This window comes from Dendropsophus ebraccatus, chromosome 6 (genome assembly GCF_027789765.1).
Source record: "Dendropsophus ebraccatus isolate aDenEbr1 chromosome 6, aDenEbr1.pat, whole genome shotgun sequence".
In the NCBI taxonomy this organism is placed as follows: domain Eukaryota; kingdom Metazoa; phylum Chordata; class Amphibia; order Anura; family Hylidae; genus Dendropsophus; species Dendropsophus ebraccatus.
In genome coordinates, this window is record NC_091459.1 from 31,108,075 (window position 1) to 31,130,107 (window position 22,033).

At 40.4% G+C, this 22,033-nt stretch overlaps 2 protein-coding genes across 7 annotated transcripts in view; one reads left to right on the forward strand and one right to left on the reverse strand.

Annotated features, from left to right (window-relative positions):
* KLHL32 (kelch like family member 32) overlaps window positions 1–19,360 on the forward strand; it is a 126,220-nt gene extending 106,860 nt beyond the window's left edge. For 5 of the 6 annotated variants that reach the window (XM_069973590.1, XM_069973591.1, XM_069973589.1 and 2 more), the window contains 5 exons: window positions 6,857–6,915; window positions 11,561–11,753; window positions 12,792–12,886; window positions 18,424–18,581; window positions 19,221–19,360. In XM_069973590.1, the coding sequence (XP_069829691.1) occupies window positions 6,857–6,915; window positions 11,561–11,753; window positions 12,792–12,886; window positions 18,424–18,581; window positions 19,221–19,320 (605 nt within the window). In that variant the 3' untranslated portion in view covers window positions 19,321–19,360. The other variant, XM_069973594.1, reaches the window with a different exon arrangement.
* A 2,029-nt stretch (window positions 19,361–21,389) lies between these two features.
* The window catches only part of MMS22L (MMS22 like, DNA repair protein), a 60,168-nt gene continuing 59,524 nt past the window's right edge, over window positions 21,390–22,033 (reverse strand). The window contains exon 22 of the mRNA XM_069974184.1: window positions 21,390–21,778. Coding sequence (XP_069830285.1) covers window positions 21,697–21,778 — 82 coding nt within the window. The 3' untranslated portion in view covers window positions 21,390–21,696. The remainder of the gene's footprint in view (window positions 21,779–22,033) is intronic.

Below are 22,033 nucleotides of genomic sequence, written 5' to 3' on the forward strand. Positions count from 1 at the left end.
ATAAATTTAAGTTTTATATAGAGTTCTGGCTAACTGGACCTTTCTGTGTTAGAGAAAACCTGCTGACAGAGGTGCCTGACAACAGCTGACACAGAGGTGCCTGACAACAGCTGACACAGCTTTAGTCTGTGTTTGCAATTTATGGGAGAGTCATAAGAAATAACTGCTGGTAAAATAGGCTCAGTCATCTGTTTTGTTACATGTGCGGCCACTTTAGCAGTGATATTTGCTGTATGTATAATAAGTACTCAACTAATAAGTACCAACTTGTTTCATTCAGACACTGTGGGGTATATTTACTAAGAACCGCATTTCCTACGCAAGTTTTTTTGCATTATAACTTGCCTACTCAGGTGTAAAGGGTAAATTTTTTTACACCTTATTTTATATCATACGTCATGATGCTTGTTCCAGTAAAAAGTGATCATCTGCGGATTGTGCTACCTGGGCAGGGCTTCACGACCGCAGTGCAACTTAAGCCCGCCCACATTACCACCATAGGCCTTGCCCCCTCTGTGACATCATGGCACATAGGCCCTGCCTCCTCGACAGCCATTGGTCCAGGCCTGCCTAAAGGTCTAGGCCCCACCCCTTCTAAGTCCGTCCATACCAATGGCCGCGCAGGGGGCCGGGCCTACGGTGGCAATGTGGGCGGGGCTAAGTGGCACTGCAGCCGTGAAGCCCCGCCCAGGTAGCACAATCCGCAGATTATAAAAGATCACTTTTTACTGGAACAAGCACCATGAGGTATGATATAAAATAAGGTATGAAAACTGCAAAATTTACCCTTTAGACATGTGTAGAGAAGTTAGAATGCAAAAAGGGGGTGACAGTGTCACTTTAAGTAAAACCATGTCATTAAAAAAAAACACTGGATTCAGAGGTGCATGCCAGCTCTTGATAAATCTGGCAGCTACAACTTTTTCTCTGTCGGAATGCCACTTCTCTCAGCCAAAAAGCAGAAATACCTGTTTGATAAATCCCTTCAACATTTTTTTTTTAAGAGCTTGTTTCATTCTAAAAAAAAATTAATCTCATCACAGAGTAGGAAGAAAGGTGCCCTTTAATTGAGATCTCTTTGTATTGTTGGCAACAAAATACACAGGAACATGGGTCACAACTATAGTCAAATTCAGCAGGTTTACAATCTGTATCCCAATCTGATTTGCCAGATAACATTGTGGACTAAGCTATTGTACCCTATCAATAGAACATATACAGTATATTGAGGTAAAGCAGACCAAGCATAGATTGTTTGTTGCATTAAAGGGGTATTCCAGTAATCTAATAAAAAATAAAAAAAAGCACAAAAAGCAGGTGCACTTACCGACCCCCCCGCAAATCATTTGACAACTTTGCCGCTTGTCTATGCTGCTTCTAGGCTTGAATTCAAACTTTGACAAATAATCCCAGTTTTACATCATGTCACCTGGCTGGGAAACTTCATCTCCCAACATGCATTGCACCTCAGAGCCAACTGCCTGGTATCAACCCACTACTGACTCACTCTGCTTTGGCGGGGTGATCACTGATAGGTGTGATTAAGTTACAGAAGATGTGTTAGAACTTGCCTGGCCCACAGAGGAGATCATGTGCCCTCTGTCTCAGAAGGGAGGGGGAGGACAGAGGAGTGGAGACAGAGTGGACCAGGAAGTGAGGATTTTCTGCAGCTTCAGGGTGTCAGCATGTGATACAGACAAACCTGCCAATTCATGTAATAGAAACCTATTACAAACAAGCTTAGTTTATGGGTGGGGAATAAACAGAGTTAATTGTTTGCTAATCGTTGTACTCCTTTAAATCCTATAGGCACACAGGTATGCTCCAGCATATATTGGGATGCATTTTTGTTGGTGCCAAAAATAGTTGTGAATCAGTCCTTTTATCTAGGATCCTGTTTTTTTTGCTTTTTACTGATTCCTACCTTTATTTATAGAATGGTTTACATCTACTTTGGACCTATTAAGTAATCGGTATCATTAAATAATAAAATACACACTTCCGGTGGAAGTTTTCCTTTTTGCATTTTTGATCTTTGTTGCATTTGTTTGTGTCTCTCTTATTTATAATAAGAAAATACTTAAACATGTATTTAGCTTCCAGCGTATTTGCATATTCATAAATAGGGTTGTGATCTGCCTTAATGTGATGGATGATTGGTGTATTATCCATGATATGACAAGTCAAATTAAAGGGATACTCGGTCAAAAATTTTTCGGATCAACTGGTTTTAGAAAGTTATATAGATTTGTAATTTACTTCTATTTAAAAATCTCAAGTCTTTCAGTACTCATCAGCTGCTGTATGTCCTGCAGGAAATGGTGTTTTCTTTCCAGTCTGACACAGTGCTCTCTGCTGACATCTTTGTCTGAGACTGGAACTGTCCAGAGCAGTAGCGAATCACCATAGAAAACCTCTTCTGCTCTAAACAGTTCCTGTCTCGGACAGAGGTGGCAGCAGAGAGCCCTGTGTCAGACTGAAAAGAAAACACCACTTCCTGCAGGACATACAGCAGCTAAAAAATACTGGAAGACATGAGATTTTTACATAGAAGTAAATTACAAAACTATATAACTTTTTAAAACCAGTTCATTTGAAAGAAAAAGATTTTGGCTGGAGTACCCCTTTAACCCCTAGATGACCTAGGACGTACATGTACACCCTGGCCGCCTGTCGCTAGACTACCCTGGGCGCACAGGTACATCCTGGGTGTGTATCATGCTATGAAGTGCGCTCTGGAGCAGAGCGCACTTCATAGCAGCCTGGCCCTCACCAATAATGACAGGATGCATCGATTGCGCTGCAGCCTCTCATTAACCCCTTATTTACTGGAGTCCCGATCCCTGTGTTGGACCACCGGAGGTCTCTTACCTTACTCCTTGTGGTCCAATCGGCACTCTGCTTATTGAGTCTGCCACAGGCAGGCTCAATGAACAGGGCGCCTATTACACTGATCAATGCCAAGCCTATGTATGGCATAGCAATGATCAGGGACTGTAAGCTAATGATTGCCTGTAAAAGTCCCCCAAGGGGACTTAAAACGTGTAAAAAAAAAGTAAAAATGCTTTTAAAAATACCTCATAGCCCCTCCCCCAATAAAGATTAAAATCACCCCCTAACCCATAATATAAATAAAACATATTAAAAAAATTCAATAAATAAACATATAACGTACCATGCGTAATTGTCAGATCTATTAAAATATAACAATCGCCATCCTGTAACGTGAACGGTGTAAACGAAAAGGGGGAAAAAAGCTCCATGATTACCGATTTTTTGTTACATTATATATATAAAAAAGTCCGATCTACACAAATATGGTATTATTAAAAACTAGAGATCATGGCGCAAAAAGTGACACCCCATACAGCCCCGTAGGTGAAAATCTAAAACTGTTATAAGTGTCACAAATAGGGCCATTTTGTTAATAATTAAGCAAAAAAAAAAGAAAGAAAAAAAAGGATTTCATTAAAAAAATAAATAAAACATTATAGAATCTGTGTAAACCTGCATATGGTTGTGTTCGGACTGACCTATAGAATAATGTCGGAATAATAAGGTATCATGTCGCTTTTACCATATAGTGCATTACGTAGACACAGGAACCCCCCAAACGTTACCATATTGCATTCTTTTATATTATAATTTATATTTTCATAAATAATCATTTTGGGGTTCCCATCATACATGTTATGGTAAAATGAAAGGTGCCATTACAAAGTACAACTATTCCTGAAAAAAACAAGCCCTTACATGGCCCTGTAGATAGAAAAATGAAAGTGCTAAAGCTCTTAGAAGGAAAAGAGAAAAAAATGAAAGCGCAAAAATTTAAATTGGCGCGGCCCACTGGGTCATTTTAGGCTTGGCCCTCAAAGGGCTAAAACCTCAATTATAACCTCTACATTTTATTTGTAAGTGCTGATATACAGTATAATGTGGCACTTTACAAAGTAATGAGAATAAGACTGGGTTCACACTGCGTTTTTCCTATCCATTTAACATATACGTTTTATGGAAAAAACGGATGCAGTTGTGTGCCATCTGTTTGGATCAGTTTTTCCATTGACTTCCATTATTAAAAAAAAAAAAAGGGTGGAAATGGATGTTTACACAACACATACACAAAAATACGGTTGACTATGTGTCAGGATGGTATCTCGGCGGAGCATTATGCGTCCCTCTGCTCGTGCTGTTCGGCCGAGAAAGCACTGATTTTCTTGTATCCTGTTTCTGTGTTTTTTTTTGCTGTGTGTGAACTCCGGTTTATTGCTCACCTGGGTTGGGAGACACACCCGACTTCACCTGCTGAGTTCTGTCTGGCCATGTCATGGTTAATCTGGGTTCTGGTTCTGCTGTGACTGACAGGTCATCCTGCCAGGCGATCTGTCTTGTTCTCAGGTGTCTGTGCTTGGAGATCAGGGGGATGGTCCAATTACGTTCTGGACCAGAGCCCTGGACTCCTATATAACTAACCTCAGTCTGTGCACTTATTTTCTTGTGATTTTGTACTTTTGCTGCCCGATTGTTGTGACCCAGACTGTTGACTATTCTTCATTGTGTTTTGTCTGTCTGTCTTGTATTTGTGTTCCATCTAGCCAGTGCAGGGACCGCCGCCAAGTTGCTCGCCGCCATCTTAGCGCGGATTGTGGCAAGTAGGTAGAGACAGTGGGCGGGGCTGAACTTAGGGCTCACTGTCTTGTCCTGCTGTCTGGTTCCTGACACTATGTTTTTCTGTCCATCAAAAGTAAGCAATTAAAAACGGCTACGTTGAAGCGATAGGAAAAAAACAAAAAAACGGCTACATTGAAGCGATAGGAAAAATACAAAAAAATACATGAAAATGGAATACTAAATTAGCATACTAATCAGTCCTGCATTGCATAGTAGAAAACATTTTTCATGCTGGTGTTAGCCTGAAGCAGTAGGAATTAAACATTCAACATATTGATAAACAATGTGAGAAGAAAAAAAAATCAACATTAGAAATTCTTAAATTCTCAACACTGAAATATACCTGCAAAATGTGTTCAGTTTAGGACCCAGTGTAAACATTATAGAAGGCCTTCCATTTAGTATCCCCTTCACTGAGTTTCTAGTGGACCAAGCTGCATTGACAGTATACATTATAAGAATGGTATGCACAGTTTTAGAAACAGATCCAGCACTGCCCCAACCAGGGAATGGAATTAAAGCAATAGGCTCTTGTGTACCTCGCTAGGAGTGTGTAACTTAGACCCTCGGGTGCTCTGCTGGAAGACGTTGCATAAATAGTCCATACAGGTAGCAGAAGATAGTCAGTGGCACTTACCATGCGTTAAAAACTCGGTCTTTATTTTCCAAAAACAAGTTACACGACAGACATGGTAAACAGCAGGAGCGTTTTACTAATAGCGACGGGCCGTTTCGCGCATGCACGCTTCCTCAGGTGAGTGCTGCTATCTTCTGCTACCTGTATGGACTATTATATGAATGGTCATGCATTTGAAAGCCCAGCATGTAATTCTGCTTTTCCCCCCAGCCTGTGCAGGGAAAATGTATAGCTAGATGCATCTTTCATCAGTGATAGCGGCTGATCTCCAAACTTAAGGTGCATATACATCTTCAAAACCAGTCGGTCGAACCAAAGTGTGGCCGACAGTTATCTCCATCAAACCTCTGCATACACACAAACGTTTTTCACAGTTGAATGTTAATGTTTTATATAGGGAGGGGTAAGGTGTAGCCAGACTGCTTTGGTAATGGCTTATTTCTCCCAGAACAAAGGGGTTGTGCAGTTAAAATCCATCACCCTCCATACCACCTTATTCTTATGGCAAAAGCCACAGCCAGCAGTGGGTTTAGCCGACATTTCTGTAACGTGTAGAGAAGCTAGACTTATCAGCTTATCACCCAGCCTGCTTTTATGTTTTTTTTTTTTTAAGTCCTTTTATTGCTGAGTGTATTTTTTTTTTAAAGCAACAATCTGCAAACTTTTTCCAGTTCCCATTTGGAAGTAATGTTGGGAAATACTATAACAATTTATAATATGCTTCTCTGGAGTGACAAACCGCTCAATCAGGGATTGACAGGACAGCACAGCGGCCAATGATTGCTGTTACTTTTGTTGTTTTTTTTTTTTTTTTTTTTTGGCTGCACAAATTTATGAAACAAAGCTAGCAAAATTTTGCTTAGTTAAAGCGAATTTAGCTTTGCTGAATTTGATTTGCCCATCCCCAACTTTAATTCATGGCGTTGTGGTTTACTAAAAGTAATCTCTGAGTCTGTGGTCCCAGCTACCTCCTGAGTAGTTCTGGGCCGATTCCTGACCTTTTTTTAGAATTATCCTTACCCCACAAGGTGAGATCTTGCATGGCGGACTGAGGAAGATTGACACTCATCTTGTGTTTCTTCCATTTTCAATAGTTGTTGTAGTTTCACCAAGCTGCTTGTCTTTTGTCTTGTAGCCCATCCCAGCCTTGTGCAGATTTGCAAGTGTGTCCCAGGAGTCCTTAGGGTATTTGCACACTAAGAAAAACAAACAAAGGACTTCATTCGTTCATTCTTCGTACGGACTGTGGAATCTGCCTAACCATAGAATGGAGTCTATGGCACAAGCGGAGAGTGAAGCGGGAGTGTGCCGCAAGTCCTGCTCATGTTTTCCTCAGAGTGCACATACCCTTAGACAGCTCTTTGATCTTGGTTATGGTGGGGAGGTTGGATTGTGATTGATTGATTGATTGATTGATTGAGTGTGAGGACGGGTATTTTTATACAGGTAACAAGGCTCAAACAGGTGCAAATAATACAGATCATCAGTGCAGAGTAGGAGGTGGGTGATCTCAGTTTCTAAATGTATTCTCAACTGTTGTCATTTCAGGTGGTGTGACTAACACAGCACAATACCAGAACAGACTAATGGTCTATGACCCGAAACAGGTGAGCAACAATGTAGAAGACGCCTATTATTCCACGGGATGGAAAAAAAATAGGAATTTACATCCAGAAATATACATTTATTAACATTATTGATTTTTAAAGTCTATTTTTTACTTCTAATATGCATATTATTTAAAAAAAAAAAAAAAACAATTCAAAGTCACATGGTCAAAATAAAACAAAAACACAAAGCTAAAAACAAAAACAAACAAAAAAAAACCCAAGTACTTAATAAATAACACCGACGTGTTTTCCCTGTTAACACAATACACCTAACCTAAGTAAATTTCCAATGTGAATTCTCGATTAATTACTGCCACATCCTCTTTTCATTATTATATTTTTTATTGCTGTCAGCAATATGAAGGCATGCTCGTTGCGTTAAATTGACAAAGGGAGCATCCCAGCTATGTCTTTTCCCTCCGCTAATTGTATGGTATGCTATTCAAAGCACACAGACAGTTAATAATTGAAACTTTTTAAAATGAGGACTGCTTCATGTTTGCGCACACAGCCTTTTTTTTTTTTTTTTTTTTTTACATTCTGCTGGCATATTGTTTACGGTGGGCTCTGGCAAACCACATCTGCTTGTACCCGCTCTGAATCTCAATTACTCTATCACTGAGCACTGGGGCACGGCTTTAAGCAAGGCCTTTGTGGAGAGTCAATAATGACTGCCATCTGCCACCGAGCACAGAGCTACCTGCTAGCAGACAGGCTGCGGTGACCTCTGCTCCCCTATCACTGATTAGTATTCAAACACTGCCGTTTTAGCTGTGACCTTGCTCAAACCCCTGTGCCTCGCTGCTTGTGTAGTGCTTCACCTGGCAGGCATTGCGGTGGAGGAAAAAGAATGCCGTAATCAGGGGACAGAAGAAGACTTTGCAAATCAGATGGCATTTTTATCTCTCTGCCTTGGGACTTTCCTGCTAACCATGTAAAATACAATGATACTTTCTGAATCCTTGTTACCTAACGCGGGAGAAACCAGCAAGATAGTCATGTCATTAATATGCGGATAGATGATTTAATATGCGAGTCGTAGACGGCTCATATGGATATTACAAAGACACATGGAGGTGTTAGGAAAGATTTTTACAGTACATTAACATTTTCATGCGCGGTACTTTTATTGTAAATAAAAAGGTGTCAAGTGACAAGTTTATGTTGCTGATAATAACATGTAAAACGTACGCTTATAGGATGCATATCTGCGGTATATTTTAGCAAATGCTTTTAACACATACCCCAAACACCTACATAGACTATGGGGGAGATTTATCAAACATGGTGTAAAGTGAAACTGGCTCAGTCGCCCCTAGCAACCAATCAGATTCCACCTTTCATTTTCCAATGAAATGAGGAATGAAAGGTGGAATCTGATTGGTTGCTAGGGGCGACTGAGCCAGTTTCACTTTACACCATGTTTGATAAATCTCTCTCAAAAGTAGAAAACTTTGAGTGGTATACAAAGACATGTCATTTTTTATTCTATTGAAAACTTCCTAATTCAGGCAGTTCGATAATGAGTCGATTGTCGATGTATGAAACTGTATAACGTGTATAAGTTGGGGTCATATCTTCCAAATTGAGGTTGGGAGCATTTTCAAAATTAACTACTAAATGTTGACAATATACAATGTAACACCAAAGCCTTACAAACTTTAAAATCTGGCAGTCACCAGTCCTCCCTTGTATGGTTCACCCTCAGAAGTAGCAGCAAAAGGAGGATAATATAGAGCAGTACAGAAGTGTTAAAGCTGTGAAACACTGAGCTGAGGTTGAACACTTACTAAAAGCAGCTGCAGCCATCTCACTCTGCAGCTTACTCCTCTTCCTCATTATCTTTACAGAGACTACAATGAGCTTACCTAACATTATCATTTATCTGATACTGTACCATGTAGTTGAATAGTAGGTCTTCCTCTTTTCTGAGCTTCAGCAACACATATATACATGCTGCATACTCCTTAGGGTTGATCGAACCTCTGAAAATCCGGGAAATCCTAGGTTCGTTCAAACTCGAACATTCACTAACCTGCCGTATTTGATTGCTGATGCCTCCCCGGTCCGTGGGGAAGGAGGGGAGTGCCCGGGTACCGCCTGAAATTCTTGGATTCAGTCTAAGTAATAGGCTGAATTCCAGAAGGTAATTAAATGCGGTGAATGTTCGAGTTGGACCGAACCTAGGATTTCCTGTGGTTCGATCAACTCTATCCTTTAGCTACTTTTGATACCAAAGCAGCACAGTCAGACTTTCTGCTGGATATGGATGCTCAGGAGGGTGCAGAACAAGTGTCCTTACTAACTGACTACATTGTAAAATTAAAGCTTATTGCAACATATGATTTTTTTAATTTATAGGTTGAGGTAAGCTTTAACAGTACTGTATGAAATGACATGGTTATATACCTCACCTCCCATTTTCTATTAGCTACCATTTGGTTAATAAAAAAAAATAAAAATTTTAATTACATTATTTGTGTATCAGAAATTTATGGCACACAAAATACAAAACAATCAAATAAGGGGGAACTGACAGACTTAAAGGGGTACTCAAGGGGGGGCTGTATTCCGATCTGGCCGGGGAGGAGGTGGACTTTGTTGCCCTCAACCACCTCCTCCCAGGCCAGATCGGAAAAATGCCCCCCCCACCGCGCCGGAGTACCCCTTTAAAAGAAGAAATACAGAGCAGAAATCTAAAACATATTCTGAAATCGTAACAAGACCACAAGGTAAAATATACAACATGGGAACACATTCATTTTTATTTAAAACCATACCTGTCGCTATATTTTTTTTAAGGAAATTTTAAGAGGTTGTAAACGCAACTCATTTTGCAATATACTTGCTTTATTTATTTACTTTTTTTTAGTTTTTCCTTGTTTTTTTTTTTTTTTTTTAATTCTCTTTATTTTTGCAAATAAATACTTAGATTGCACAAGTATAAACAATGAGTAATAAACATTACTACATTATAATTATTGTTAAAACCCTCCCCTACCCACACCCCCACCCACCCAATTCCCCCCTTCCCCCCCCCACCCACCCACCCTGGCTCGTGAGAAGAGAGAAAAAAAAACAAAAACAAAAAAAAAAACTACCATTTATGCCAGACCCGTGAGTAAGCCCTTTCTCCCTTTATTCCTTTTCTGGTATACCAGACCTGCTCATATTTTTTAATTTTCGAGACTACATTTACCCATTCCTTCGCGGACGGCGGGTCACCATTCATCCAATTTCTCAAAATCGTTAACCTGGCATAAAATAGCGTTCTTAAAACTAATATAACATCATCACGCTCAGATAGTGTAGGGGTTGCACCCAAAATGGCTATATAAGGAGTTAAAGGTACATTATAACCTAATTTTGTGTCTAAACTCCTTGCTACCTCTTTCCAAAATCTTTGAATTGCTGGACAATCCCAAAACATATGAGCTATATCTGCCTCAGAGTTAGTACAACGCTGGCAACATGAAGTCTCCCTAATCTGCATTTTATACAACTGCGCTGAGGTGGACTTTGTTGCCCTCAACCACCTCCTCCCAGGCCAGATCGGAAAAATGCCCCCCCCACCGCGCCGGAGTACCCCTTTAAAAGAAGAAATACAGAGCAGAAATCTAAAACATATTCTGAAATCGTAACAAGACCACAAGGTAAAATATACAACATGGGAACACATTCATTTTTATTTAAAACCATACCTGTCGCTATATTTTTTTTAAGGAAATTTTAAGAGGTTGTAAACGCAACTCATTTTGCAATATACTTGCTTTATTTATTTACTTTTTTTTAGTTTTTCCTTGTTTAAATCACTGTTATGAATTTGGTCAAACTGAGGACCAATATTTGGTCTTTTCTCTATTCAAAAAAGGGACCAAACACAGGAAGTCCCAGTCCTTTGAGCGCTCAAACAAGGAAAGACACCTGTTCTTCATGCAGGTTTTATATCAAATGAGGGCAATTGACTTAGGCTCATTATATTATTTAACTTTTGCTAATTATATTATCAACTCTTAATACTTACTAGGAGACAATGTTCTTTGTTATGTAACAGTTCAGTCATTATAATATTATTGTGTGGTTACAGTGGTTTTGGTGCTGTTTGACAGGAGAGCTGACCATACAATGCAAGCACCCCCAGGATACTATGTGCAGTGAATTAAGACACCTAGTGACCATATGTATAACATTGAGTTAAACATAGAAAACCATAAATAAATAGAGCATATTGCAAAACTGCTTGCGAGCACAACCCCTGTTAATTTCTTTAAAAAAATAAAATTCACAACTGTGCCTGTACTCATATGGCCTAGAAATATTTCTTAGAAAAACAATCAGGCACAAAATAAATGTAGTAAAAATAGGAATATAGTAGTGCTGTTGGGAAATATGTTGTGAATATTACTGTTGACTTTCGCTAATATATCAGTAAGAAACAGTGTGAAAATATACATACAAACATTTATTTATTTATTGAACAACCACTATACTGTACCCACCGGTGAATACTGACTAAATGTTATTCGGTTGTTAGGAAATCCATGAAAAAGCCAAAGTAGAAGAATTGAGTAAATCTTTTTACTGAGCGTATATCCGTAACCACTGCAGGATGCCAAAGCAATTGCTAATTTGTATTTTCCAGAATAAGTGGATTAGTCGCAGCCCTATGCTGCAGAGAAGAGTTTACCATGCCATGGCAGCAGTCCAGAGGAAGCTTTATGTCCTGGGTGGAAATGATTTAGATTACAACAATGATCGGATTTTAGTGCGACACATAGATTCTTACAATATTGACACGGACCAGTGGACGCGCTGCAACTTTAACTTACTCACAGGTGGGTGTTTGCCAGTGATAATCTGATTTTACATATGATATGCCAGACACTGACGCGTTATGTTATGAGAGCTAAATATTTTTTAACTTAAACTTCTGCGTTTTTTTATCACTTTTTTTTATTTTTACAGAGTTGGGATTAAAAAATAGCTATAATTTAGGGGATTTTTTTACGGTGTTCACTGTACAAATTATCTAATAATACGAAATAATTTAGTTTAACTTAAGGCTAGGTTCACACTTGTGCATCCGTTTTTGATCTGCATTTGTGTGCATCCGTTTTTGATCTGTTTTCCATTGACTTCCATTATAAAAAAAAAAACGGATCAAAACGGATACTGTTGACACTACTTTTTTGACCGTTAGAAAAATTTCGCAGGACTTCTCCTTTAAATCACCCTTCCACCAGGAGTATTTCAAGCCCGAAATTGTGACAGTCCGCCACTCCTGTGGCTCTGTGTAAGTTTTTTGCTCGGTCTGCCCGCGCTGCTTCACGCAATGCCCTGCTCACAGCTCATACATCATAGAGCAAATTAGGCCCGCTAGAGAAGCGAGGGACATGTGATCGCCATCTCCAATGGAAAGGGGAAAGAAAAAAAAAAAGCCAGAGTGGACAGACAGCAAAGGCTTTTTCAGCTATTTAATGTGATCATTTTCTGCAGAATACCCCATTAAACTTTAAATAAATACTTCTACTCTGTGATACACCCCTGGCTTTGGCTCAAAACTGCAGTGGCAGTTTAAAAAAAAACAAAAAAAAACTCACTGTGTGTGAAACCAGCCTAATAGCTTCACAACAGAACGTAAAATAAAGAGTTATGCATTCTTGGAGGGGCTTTTGTGTGCGCCTTTACGGATCTAGTTTCTCCATGTCATATAAAACAGCAACACCAAAGCTGTCATCTCTGTGTGAGAGAATATGTGCTGGATATAATTGAATTTCAGAATAAACTGAGTAAACCACAGCAAGACTAATTGTTTCTTGTAAATGTCCATTATTATGAATGATTTTATTATTATTTTATTTTTTTTATTAAAGGACAAAATGAGTCCGGAGTTGCTGTTCACAATGGAAGAATCTACTTGGTTGGTGGTTACTCAATATGGACAAATGAACCTTTAGCATGTATACAGGTAACATCTGTTGATATCTTTCTTAGGGTGTCGTTACACAGACAGAGATTTTCCAATGCAATTATTGAAGCCAAAGCCAGGAACAGACCATATATATAGAGATCAGGTCATATAGGAAAGACAAAAGCCCCTATTACACAGCGCCATTCAGAGGAGCAAGCGAGCGACGACTTGTCAGGTCAGCGCTCACTGCTGGCGCGCTATTACACGCGTCGACAGTGAGCGGGTGAGAGCCGGGGAGCCTCAAGAGTGATCACTGGATCAACCGGGCAACCCATAGGAGATAGCCATGGTCTGCTGCCACCGTTCCCATTATACGGATCGACGGCAGCATATCGCTGCTATTTGAATCGTTATTTTTTTATGTACTGTTCTTTTTTGTTTTGTTTTTTGTATTGTTTTAGTTCTTCCTGTACTGTTTTTTTCCCCCCCGTACTGTTTTTTTGTATTGTGTTTCTTCCCTATACTGTTTTATTTTTATTTTTTTCCTGTACTGTTCTGAATGCGGCCAGTAATCACTTTGTGTAATAGGGCCTTAAAGGGGTTATCCAGCGCTACAAAAACATGGCCACTTTCTTCCAGAGACAGCCCCACTCTTGTCTCCAGCTTGGGCGGGGTTTTGCTGCTTGTTTCATTGAAGTGAATGGAGCTTAATTGCAAATTACACCTAAACTGGAGACAAGAGTCATGTTGTCTCTGAAAGAAAGTGGCCGTGTTTATGTAGCACTGGATAACCCCTTTAAGATTCTTCCTCTTTTCAAATTCATTCCTGGCTTTGTTTTCACCAACTGCAATCAAAAACCTGTACGTGTAAACACACCATTAGATATTTTGCAGGGCTCTACAGCAGTTTCTCAACTCCAGTCCTCAAGTATCCCCAACAGGTCATAATTTGAGGATATTTCATACAAAGAGCCCTTGATACACAGACTATAATTCTATCACCTGTGAAATGCTAAGGCAACCCTCCAGTCATGTCCTGTTAGGGGTACCTGAGGACTGGAGTTGAGAAAAACTGCTCTACACCGATTGTCATCACTCAGATCTGATCCTGGACCCAGTCCACACTTGATTGCAGGATACTCGGCCAAGTGTGCTCCACACTATTAAAGGGGAACTCTGGAGACTAAATATGTTCTTGTATTTACTGGCTGGTGGTGTGGTGCCACCATCCTGTGCCCCCCCTCTGTACTGTATATTCTAATATAAAGTACTCAGGGGGAGGCTGCTGACACAACCGCTGTGTCCGGGAGCCTCTCTACATCGAGCGATGATTGCTATCATTACTACTAGTTCTAGTGCAGTGAGCGGTAATGCTCACCAGTATGCATATAGACATAATATTTTTACCCCCCTATAGAAGTCTATGGGGGGAAAACTGCCAATGTTTCTGTTGAAAAACTTCCAACACAGGCCCTGCTGTAAAAAAAAAAAAATGGCGAATGCACTGAACACCAACCTGCCCTAAAAAAAGGCCATACCTAAAAACATCAAGTGGGTATTGCATTTCATAATACCCCACTGATCTCAGCAAACATCTGGCGGCAGCAGTTTTGACCCAAAAAAGTGGCGTGCACCAAATTTTTTTTTTTTTTTTTTGGGGGGGGCGACGACGACGACATCTGATTTCACTCTATAAACCAAACAGTATATTCCTCCTGTGCTTTTATTCTCCTTTACCCCCCATGGACAAAAGAGAAATTCTATGTAGATGCCCCTGGTCAGACCCAATGCTAGCCACTGCCCACTGTGCTGTTAACATGTATAGAAATAACATGCATTAGATACAAATATTGGTATAGTAACAGTAGTAGGCAATAGAAAGACTAAGAACAACTCGCTTGATTAAACAGTATAGAGCAGCCTGTGCCATTATTGAAGAGATATGTATAGTATGTGTGCAGGACGTCAATCACTGAGGCTGAGTGGCAATCAGTAGGACAATTTCCTTATTGAAGCCCAGTGTTATGACTCAGTGGACAAGCTTCATTTCTAACGCCAGTCCTCTCTTCTTTCCAAGTTCATTCCTGTATTTTCGAGTGATTGAACGTCAACACTTTTGCAGAACAGCAATGATCAGACCGAATGATTTTTTCGCTTATAACCTGTGTTAGCCGTCATTGTTTGTAGCCAGCAACCTCATCTCATCTAAGGGCTATCCAGTCAAGTGGGGCAGACTGCATTTTACAGTCAGGTTGAAAGAAATCTGAACTTGATGTAAATTTACATGAGGGAAAACAAACTATATCGGCTAGAGAAGAAATGAGATGTGCGGCTTTCATTTCTTGCATTCTGTATTTTTTTTTTTCATGACCTAAAATGTAAATAACAGGTTTTTAATATAAATGAGAATCTCATTTTCTTACTTAGGGAATTAGATAGGACAGTTCCAGTAATAATTACTATAGTAAATGAGAGTCCGCTACTCTATGTATGCGTTATATAGTGGAACGCCTGCACTGCCCTACATAGATAGAGTAGTACCTTGCATAAACAGCTGTTTGGTAATACATTCAATCCTTTCTAAATCCACAGGGTATTGAAATGTAGTTTGTATAGTATACCAAGACATTTAGAGAATATGTGAGTAGTGCCTTAGCCTCCATTATCTTCAACTATTCCAGAATAAGAATTTTACCAGTTGGCCTTTTGCCAACAAGGCAAAATGTAATGGATTTGGTTAATCTGCACAAGTGCTAGGGGGTCTTCCTTTAGCACTTATCGCCACTATTCTAAGACATTTAGCATGTTTAATACAAAAGGGCAGTGTATAAAGCGAAGGTCCAAGACTTGGGGCGAGTCAAAAGTCTCAGGACACCCTTTTATTTCACAAACAATATAGACAATGACATCCGAATACTCCAGGAAGTATTGGGTGAAGGGGCCTATTTTTTAGTTTAATAATTACTTCATACCAGTATATCCTTCAATATTGCAATTTACGTCTTTTAGAAAAAAAATACAAGAAAAACTTGTTGTTCAAAGGTTACATAGTGAGCCTTTGTGCACAGTTCAGAGAGTTGTGATGCAATGCGGAGGTGGCACAGTCTCTTTGTCTCAGCAGAGCTTCACATGGGACAATCCACTGAGGTGATCAGCATCGGAAAAACACTGCTAGTCTGCGGCGTTTCGAGAATCCGATCTCTTTGTCAAGCCTATTTTTAGGCTGGGTCCGAAACATGGCTGCCATCTTAAAAGCTGCCATATTGGATTATGGGAAAGTATTTCCAATGGAAAGGTGGGCATATAGCATATCAAAACCAAAAAGGTCTCACAAATTGATTGGCGCAAATGGATTTGCAATATCTCTTGCAACAACAATCGGGAACATTTCCAGTTTTTTGATGTGTTCAATCTGTTAGTGCCAAAAATGACAAAGAAAATTTCTTTACTGATTTTTGAACCTAGAGATATATTGAAACACCTATTGCAGCAATCAATTTCTGAGAAAATTCTGGTAGTCTTTAATATACTTGGAGTGCTGTGGACCTCAGACTGGAACCAAGGTTCACCTTCCAACAAGACAATGACCCTAAAGCACACAGCCAAGACAACACAGGATCGGCTTAGCAACAGCTCTGTGAATTTCCTCGAGTTGCCAAGTCAGAGCCCTGACTTTAACCTAATTAAACATCTATGGAGAGACCTGAAAATGGCTGCCCACCAATAGTCTCTATGCCAAAAATTCCATCTATTCTTTTCCGTTGTCGGGAAGAAATTTACTTAAATGTGCTCATAAACCTTCAATAACTGTCATCCGACTTTATTCAGCAAATCTGCCCGATCAAACCTTTCCGAAACAGCTCCACATAAGCGCCTATCTTGCACCATATTTTATTCAAATTAATTGGGTCGCGCTCATGCATGTTTGCATCCAAAGAGACTCAAACTTTCCGAGGAACGCACTGCTAAACTGTCAGCGGGTGTCATGACCTGTACACTTTAAGATACCAGGTTTCTCCTTAATCTAACAGCTGTATAATAGTGTCAGCAGTTTAAAATGTGAGTTGCATCTGACAGATTCACTTTAAGGGTGCCTTCACACCTAGCGACTCGCAGCGTAAGTTACGCTGCGAGTCGGGTAGGTCCTGGCAGATCACTTTCACTACATACACGCAACGGTCTGAACCACCGTGTAATTCTGTCTGCCCCTTAACCCCTTCAGATCCCGCTCCCACTCTGCTGTATACATTACCTCTCCTCGCTGCACGGGTCCCGGCGTACTGCTCTCCCGCCCGGCCAATCAGTGGCTGCGGCAGGGCAACACACTGATTGGCCGGGCGGGAGAGCAGTACGCCGGGACCCGTGCAGCGAGGAGAGGTAATGTATACAGCGGAGTGGGAGCGGAAGCCGGGCCGGAGCTGAAGGGGTTAAGGAGCCGGCAGAATTACATACACGCAGCGGTCGTTCAGACCGCTGCGTGTATGTAGTGAAAGTGATCTGCCAGGACCTACCTGACTTGCAGCGTAAAGTCGCTAGGTGTGAAGGCACCCTAAAGCGACTCTGTACCCACAATCTGACCCCCCCCAAACCACTTGTACCTTCGGACAGGTGCTTTTAATCCAAGATCTGTCCTGGGGTCAGTTCGGCAGGGAATGCAGTTAGTCATAAAAACAACTTTTAATCCGGTAGCGCTGTGTCTAACGGCCGGGGCTTACATTTGCATATGTATTAGGCTGGCACCACCTCTCCGTCCTTCCTCCCCACCCTCCTCATCATTAGAAATGCTCCAGGCAGATTGCTTTCTATTCCCCACCTGTGTGTATAATGAACATGGGCTGGATCGTTAATACACCTGTGCAAAGCTCAAACAGCAGTTAATGTTCCTGGATCATTCCTAATGATGAGGAGGATGGGGAGGAAGGACGGAATGGTGGTGCCAGCCTAATGCATAAACAAATGTAAGCCCTGGCCGTTGGACACAGCGCTGTAGGATTAAAAGTTGTTTTTAGGACAATAACTGCATCCCCTGCCGAACGGACCCCAAGACAGATCTTGGATTAAAAGCTGCTATCCGAAGGTACAAGTGGTTTGGGGGGACAGATTGTGGGTACAGAGTTGCTTTAAAATAATGCCATTCAGGCTGACAAATGCAATTATCATGCGGATACTTGCAAAAGGTTATGGAAAGGGGACAAGGTTGGCCAAAACTGAAACAAACACAAAGTTATTTGTTAAAGTGTACCTATCAGTTAAACAAACTTCTGATATGTCATAGCGTCAGAGGTTTGTATCGGTCAGAGTCCGGGTGCTAAGATCCCAGCCAATTTCAGAATCAAGGGACAGACGTGCACAGCAGCGCAAGCTCTGCCACGTCATCTCCTTCTCACTGCTAAAGTAGCCATGGACGGCTCCATTATAATTCTGTTGACTACTACTTAAGCAGTGAGACGGAGATGAAGAGGCAGAGCATGTGCTGCTGCCCCCGACCAATACAAACCTCTGTCATGTTAGAAGTTTGTTTAAATGATAGGCACCCTTTAAGCAAAATTAGTAATAAATTTTAACTATCCAATATTTTTTTCCTTCATTGCTAGGTGCTTGACGTTAGCAGAGACGGTAAAGAAGAAGTGTTCTATGGACCTACACTACCATTTGCCTCCAACGGGATAGCAACATGCTTCCTGCCCGCTCCGTACTTCACATGTCCCAATTTGCAGACATTGCAGGTTCCACATCATAGAATAGGCACAATGTAAATACTGTATATACTGTATATTGTTTTTCACAAAGACACGAACACAACATATTTTTTTGAAGGTGAAAGATATAACAAAGGTAATGAAAAAACACAACCTTTAAGGTTTGTGCCATTCTTTTTTGTTATATATAAGTATTTAGCTGAAACCTCCTGTGCCAGGTGGGAAATTGCTAATGCCATTAGCATCAAAATATATTCAAAGCTGTTCAGGACAGGGAATCATTGTGCCTGGAATCTAATGTACAGTACTGCAAATGCATATTTATAGCATTGATGCCTAGAGAACAGTAACTGCAAAAATACCATCCTGTAACCTAGAGAGAGTGTAATTGTTGGAGCAATACCTCCTCCTCCGTCACTAGGCTTCGGAATACTTTCACATTTCATTTTTAAAGAACAAAAAGGCTCAGATTCATTAAAGTGCGTAAAACAAACTGGTGTAAACTGCCCTGAACAACCAATCACCGCTCAGCTTTCAGCTGTATTTTACGCACTTTGATAAATCTGGGTCAAAATTTTTAAAGGGCAATACATGATGACATGAATTTCAACATATGCAACTGACTGGATGTGATAAGCAAAATGGGAATGTCAAACACAAAAGATCACTGTTATTTCATGACATGTAAATAGGTTTCCATGTTGGTCCAATATCAACTCGAGAGCGGAACTTGGCAAGGACTTTCATACTGAAGAAACAAGTGTAAAAAGAACTGAGATCGAGAATTGTTAAGCTACTACATTTCCAACCTATCAACTTTGCTGCTAATACGTAACCGAACAGCGCACCTAAGTGCGTATAAATAAATCCACTGTTCAACAATAAAGCGTACATTTCCTCAGTCTCGAGAAATGCATCAGAACACTCCACAGAAGTGAATTTCTCTCAATCCACAGTTTATGTACAGTGTTTTTCCCATAAAGCATGCCTATATCCAGAAAAAGGTTTATTAAACACAGTGTGTGTGGGGGAATATTGAAATACAGAACAGAGCATTGCAATAATGTGCAGCAGAACGCTGCAAAGCTTCCTAATAAAGAGTCCAACTAGCAGGACAGGTCATTATTTATGATTAGAGATGAGAGAACCAGGTTCGAGTCCATCCAAACCCGAACTTTCGGCATTTGATTAGCTGGGGCTGCTGAACTTGGATAAAGCTCTAAGGTTGTCTGGAAAACATGGATACAGCCAATGACTATATCCATGTTTTCAAAATGAAAAATAGAATGATCAGGACACTTTAATCTTCAGAAATTTTCTTATTTTACTTTTTTCTTATGCAATATAAAATAACTTCTCATACAAAAATATAACACAACACATCACCACAGTGGGCAGGATTCAGGAGTTTCAGATGTTCAAGCCAAGTTCCTGGCCGGCTCCATTCCTCTTCTGAGAAAGGGGGCGGACCTCGAAACGTAGGAGCACGCTCAGTCGTCATCATACCGTCTGAAGAGAGTGAGAGTCTCAGAGGAGGAATGGAGCCAGCCAGGAACTTGGCTTTAACATCTGAAACTCCTGAATCCTGCGCACTGTGGTGATGTGTTGTGTTATATTTTTGTATGAGAAGTTATTTTATATTGCATAAGAAAAAGAAAAAAGTAAAATAAGAAAATTTCTGAAGATTAAAGTGTCCTGATCATTCTATTTTTCATGTTGGATTGACCAAGGGGAAGCGACTTGGTGCAGGACTATACACACACAGTGCGATTAGGCACATGATTTTCTAAATTTTTAAGTGTATTTCCATGTTTTCCACATAGCCTTAGGGCTTTATCCAAGTTCAGCAGCCACCGCTAATCAAATGCCGAAAGTTCGGATCGACTCGAGCATGCGCGAGGTTCGCTCATCTCTGTTTATGATTGAAAAGCTCTTGTGAGAGTACTAAACACCCACTTGAAACATTTTGCACTTCAAAATCATGACATACGTAGTTTTTAGGCCCGTTCACACTGAACCAAAGGGGCGGAATTTCAAGCGGAGCCCATGCGGTGGACGCCACTTGATATTCTGCCTGTCCCACTGTTCCAATAGGATTTATCAAGCATCTCTGCTCTCCGCTCAAAGAATTCTTTGAATCTTTGAGAGGAGAGCAGAGGTGCGCGAGACATCCCATTGAATCAGTGAGAAAGGCAGAATATCAAGTGGTGTCTGTGGTGCGGGCTCCGCTTGAAATCCTGCCTCTTTTATGAACAGGACCTTAAAGAACACAGGGCAAGCAACGTGAGAAAATACTACTTTACGGAAAGAGTAGTAGATGCTTGGAACAAACTTCCAGCAGATGTGGTTGGTATATCTACAATAACTGAATGTAAACCTGTCTGGAATAAACATATATCCATCCTAAGATAATAAGAAAGGAGATACTAAAACGGCAGACTAGATGGACCCAGTGTTTTTATTTCTCTGCCATCAATCTTCTATATATGATGCAGTGGTGCACATAACCAACTTTTATTAAAAGATGGTTGCTAGACGTTACATCTAGATATGAGCGCAACTCCGGCATGCTTGAGTCCATCTAAACCCAAGCAGCAGCCCAAAGGCTGCCTGGAAAACATTGACACATCCTATGGCTGTAGCCACATTTTCCAGGACTCCCTAGGGCTGCATCCAACTTCTTCAGCCACTAAACAAATGCTGCACGCGTGGGCTCTAACAAACCCAAGCATGCTCGAGTTGCACTCATCTCTCGTTACATCCCTAAACAGGCAAATGAAATAGCCTATCCTCAGGAGCAGGTGTGAACCAGTCTGGAGGTAGTGAAAATATAAAACATTTGCACAAATCTGTTTTGTGGAGTTTTTTATTATACATATGTCTACCATTTTATAGGACTCACCCACAGAGTAAAAGCGCACCAATACCACAATATGTGTACTGTGCTGATACAACTTTTGGAGGCATATATACAGTACAAGAGTTTCCTACACAGTTTCATACAATTCTAACTTACAATAGATTGTGTTTTCAGACATCCATCCCTTTGTTTGAAAGGAAAAGACAGCTTTTGGTTTAAAAGACATGAACAAATATCAGTCTTCACCATAACAAAACTATTACGTTCAGCAAAAGTTACATTCTGGTGTTGTGGACATTTCTAAAAAGCTAACATCTTTCATTTTCTAGTGTCCGTAGCTCATCTTGTCCATGTTCACCCAAGTGTGACAGCAATCGTCTGTAAGCCTCCCTACGGAAATGCAAAAAATTGGTTGAAAAAGAGAAATATTTTTGTGACAAACAAAAGGTTGGCAAGAAAGCAGAAAATACTGGTTTTCCATTTGTTTTAGCTGCTGGTTAAGTGGTGATATTTGCCAGTGCACTTGTCTGCACTTTCACCTGCAGTATTTTCTTACAACTATAAGTTTTCATGTTGGTTGGTAAAGGCCTAGGTTTTGCTCCCCTACATCAAATAGATAAACAACCTTTTCAGAAGCTGGATTAT